Below are 2542 nucleotides of genomic sequence, written 5' to 3'. Positions count from 1 at the left end.
GGACCTGCTTGAGATGCATCTGTGGATGCATGACAAGGTACGGTTGGCCTTCCTGACTGCATCCCCACACTGCCGGCCCATGTTCATCTTGGAGTCAATGATGACTCCAAGATCCTTTTCTGCCTCTGCACTGACGAGAAGGGAGTTCCCTAGCCTGTAGGTATGCTGCCGGTTTTTCCTCCCCAGGTGCATCACCTTACACTTGTCTGTGTTGATTGCGTTGTCCCACTTTCAAATGGGGCCACTTCAGCTGTGCTAGATTATGCTTGTATAATATCACATGACAAAAGATTTAGCTTAAGAACTGAAGGTTATCTAGTGTAATTGAAACTGCATTTAAAAGCCCTTAATGTCAGCTTCTTTAAAATTCCCAATAAAGGTAGTGGGTGTAAAAGAAACTATTAACAATCCATGCAAACTTATATAGGAATGAAGAAAGTTCATAATGAGCAGATGTAGGCGCACAAGCTTGGTTTGTGCTGTGGTGAAACCGTGACATGAACATTTTATGGTGGGTAAACACTGTAAGAGTTTAACAGTTTAATATTTTCAGATTGTGTTGGGACTGAGACAGCACAGTGCAATATTCTTGTTTTGCTAGTGTGGGACATGCATTTAAATATGCTTGTAGTTTCAATACAGTTATAATTCCAAATTTTTACATGCAGAGATGAGAATACATCTCAGACTGTTTAGTTCTATACAAACTTAGAATTTAACACAAATAAAATGCCAACCTAAGTCCTTATAAATGCATATAATTTTGAAAAATCATCTTGGCTATTAGAACAGCACAAAACAGTGTTCTGTGGCATAAGTGTTTATTCCTGTTAAACATTTCAAGAAGATATGTTATGATACTATTTTTGTTTTCTTTTTAAGATATCAGCTCTAAGTCTACCTCTGCCTCCTAAAAAGTTGATTGGAAATATGGAGCGTGAATTCATAGCTGAAAGACAGAAAGGACTCCAGAGCTATCTTGATGTAATCACTACCAATCACATACTGTCTAACTGTGAACTGGTAAAGAAATTCCTGGACCCAAACAACTATTCTGTAAACTATACTGGTAAGTGAAATATTTTTAGATGGCATTTATGAAAGACCACTATTTTCCTAGCAGCCAGTAACAGAACACAGATTAAATTTGTCACAGACCCCAGAAAAAGACTAATCTCATTTTGCACATGTCCCATTACTTTTTGTGGCTCATATGCGGTGAAAGGGAGAGTTGGTGTTTGAAAGGATTGGCCGTTTACTGGAGTGTGGGGGAAGGTGAAAAATTCTCACTGTACTGCACATTGTTAGACAGCAAATGAGGACTCCCTTTTTCATGGTTCAGAGATGACAAAGTCAGATTCATTGTGATCATGTATTCTGACATTGTGTATTATGCAGGCTGTAGGATTTCCCTAAAATAATTCTTGGGTGAACCAAAGCATAGCTATTAAAGAAACATCCTGAAATTTTAGATTTAGAAGTTTTCAGTCAGGAAGAATCCATCGCAGCCACTGGCAAGTTGTTCTAGTGGTTAATTACCCTCATGATTAACAATTTCTACTCTGAATTTGTTTAGCTTCAGCTTTCACCCATTGGGTTCTGATCTGGGAAACAAATTCTCTGTTATCAGACTTCTGCTCTTCACATAGTTGCTAATTGATTTGTTTGTAAAGTATTGGGTAGATGTATTGGCCATGCCTCAGCTCCTGTGGTTGCATGTGAAATCCTTTGATTGTGTATCTTGAGTAAAGTTGGTAGGTGCAAAATTTAAATTGGTGGGTAGAAAAATGTAAAAAATAAGCCTGTCTTTAATACTACTGATCATAGGATCGTAGAACGGTAGGGCTGGAAGGGATCACAGTAGTCATTTAGTCCAGCCTCTTGCTCAAGGCAGGATTATCCCTGACTAAACCATCCCTGCCCAAGGGTCTGTTTAACCTGCTTTTGAACATTTCTAAGGGTGGAAATTCCACAGCATCTCTAGGCAGCCTGCTCCAATGCCAGCTCAGCCTCATAGTCAGAAATGTCTTCCTAATTTCCAACCTAAGTTTCCCCTGCTGCACCCTGAGGCCATTGCTCCTAGTCCTGTCTCCTATGGCCACAAAGAAAAGCCCATCTTCACCCTCTTTATCACCCTGCAAGTATATGAAGACTGTGATCAAATCCCCCCTCTGTCTTCTGTTCTCTAGGCTTAATAACCCTAGTTCTTTCAGCCTTTCTTTGTAAGTCTTGTCTCCCAGGCCCCTGATAATTTTTGTTACCCTGCACTGGATTCTTTCCAAACTGTCTACATCCTTCTTGAAGTACGAGGCCCAAAACTGGATACAGCACTCCAGGTGAGGCCTCACTGAGGCCGGATGAAGTGGAAGAATCATTACCCTTGATTTGCAAGTGATAGTTGGTGTCATCTGCACTGGATCCCAGCATCCAAATCATTAATGATGTAGATATTGAGCAATACCAGACCTAATAAATAACTAATCATGCTGACATCATTCTGGGAGCTTGCTCAGCTTCCTGATTATGGACCAACCCTTCTCGT

At 40.2% G+C, this 2542-nt stretch overlaps 1 protein-coding gene across 4 annotated transcripts in view; it reads left to right on the top strand.

Moving 5' to 3' along the window:
- The window catches only part of PXK (PX domain containing serine/threonine kinase like), a 46817-nt gene that overhangs the window by 4999 nt on the left and 39276 nt on the right, over positions 1-2542 (top strand). For all 4 annotated transcript variants that reach the window (XM_019504868.1, XM_019504867.1, XM_019504871.1 and 1 more), the window contains exon 3: positions 883-1069. In XM_019504868.1, the coding sequence (XP_019360413.1) occupies positions 883-1069 (187 nt within the window). The remainder of the gene's footprint in view (positions 1-882; positions 1070-2542) is intronic.

The sequence above is a fragment of the Gavialis gangeticus genome, unplaced genomic scaffold, assembly GCF_001723915.1.
Source record: "Gavialis gangeticus isolate Ggan-Ray unplaced genomic scaffold, GavGan_comp1, whole genome shotgun sequence".
NCBI lineage: Eukaryota > Metazoa > Chordata > Crocodylia > Gavialidae > Gavialis > Gavialis gangeticus.
This window is presented reverse-complemented; position numbering and strand designations above follow the sequence as displayed.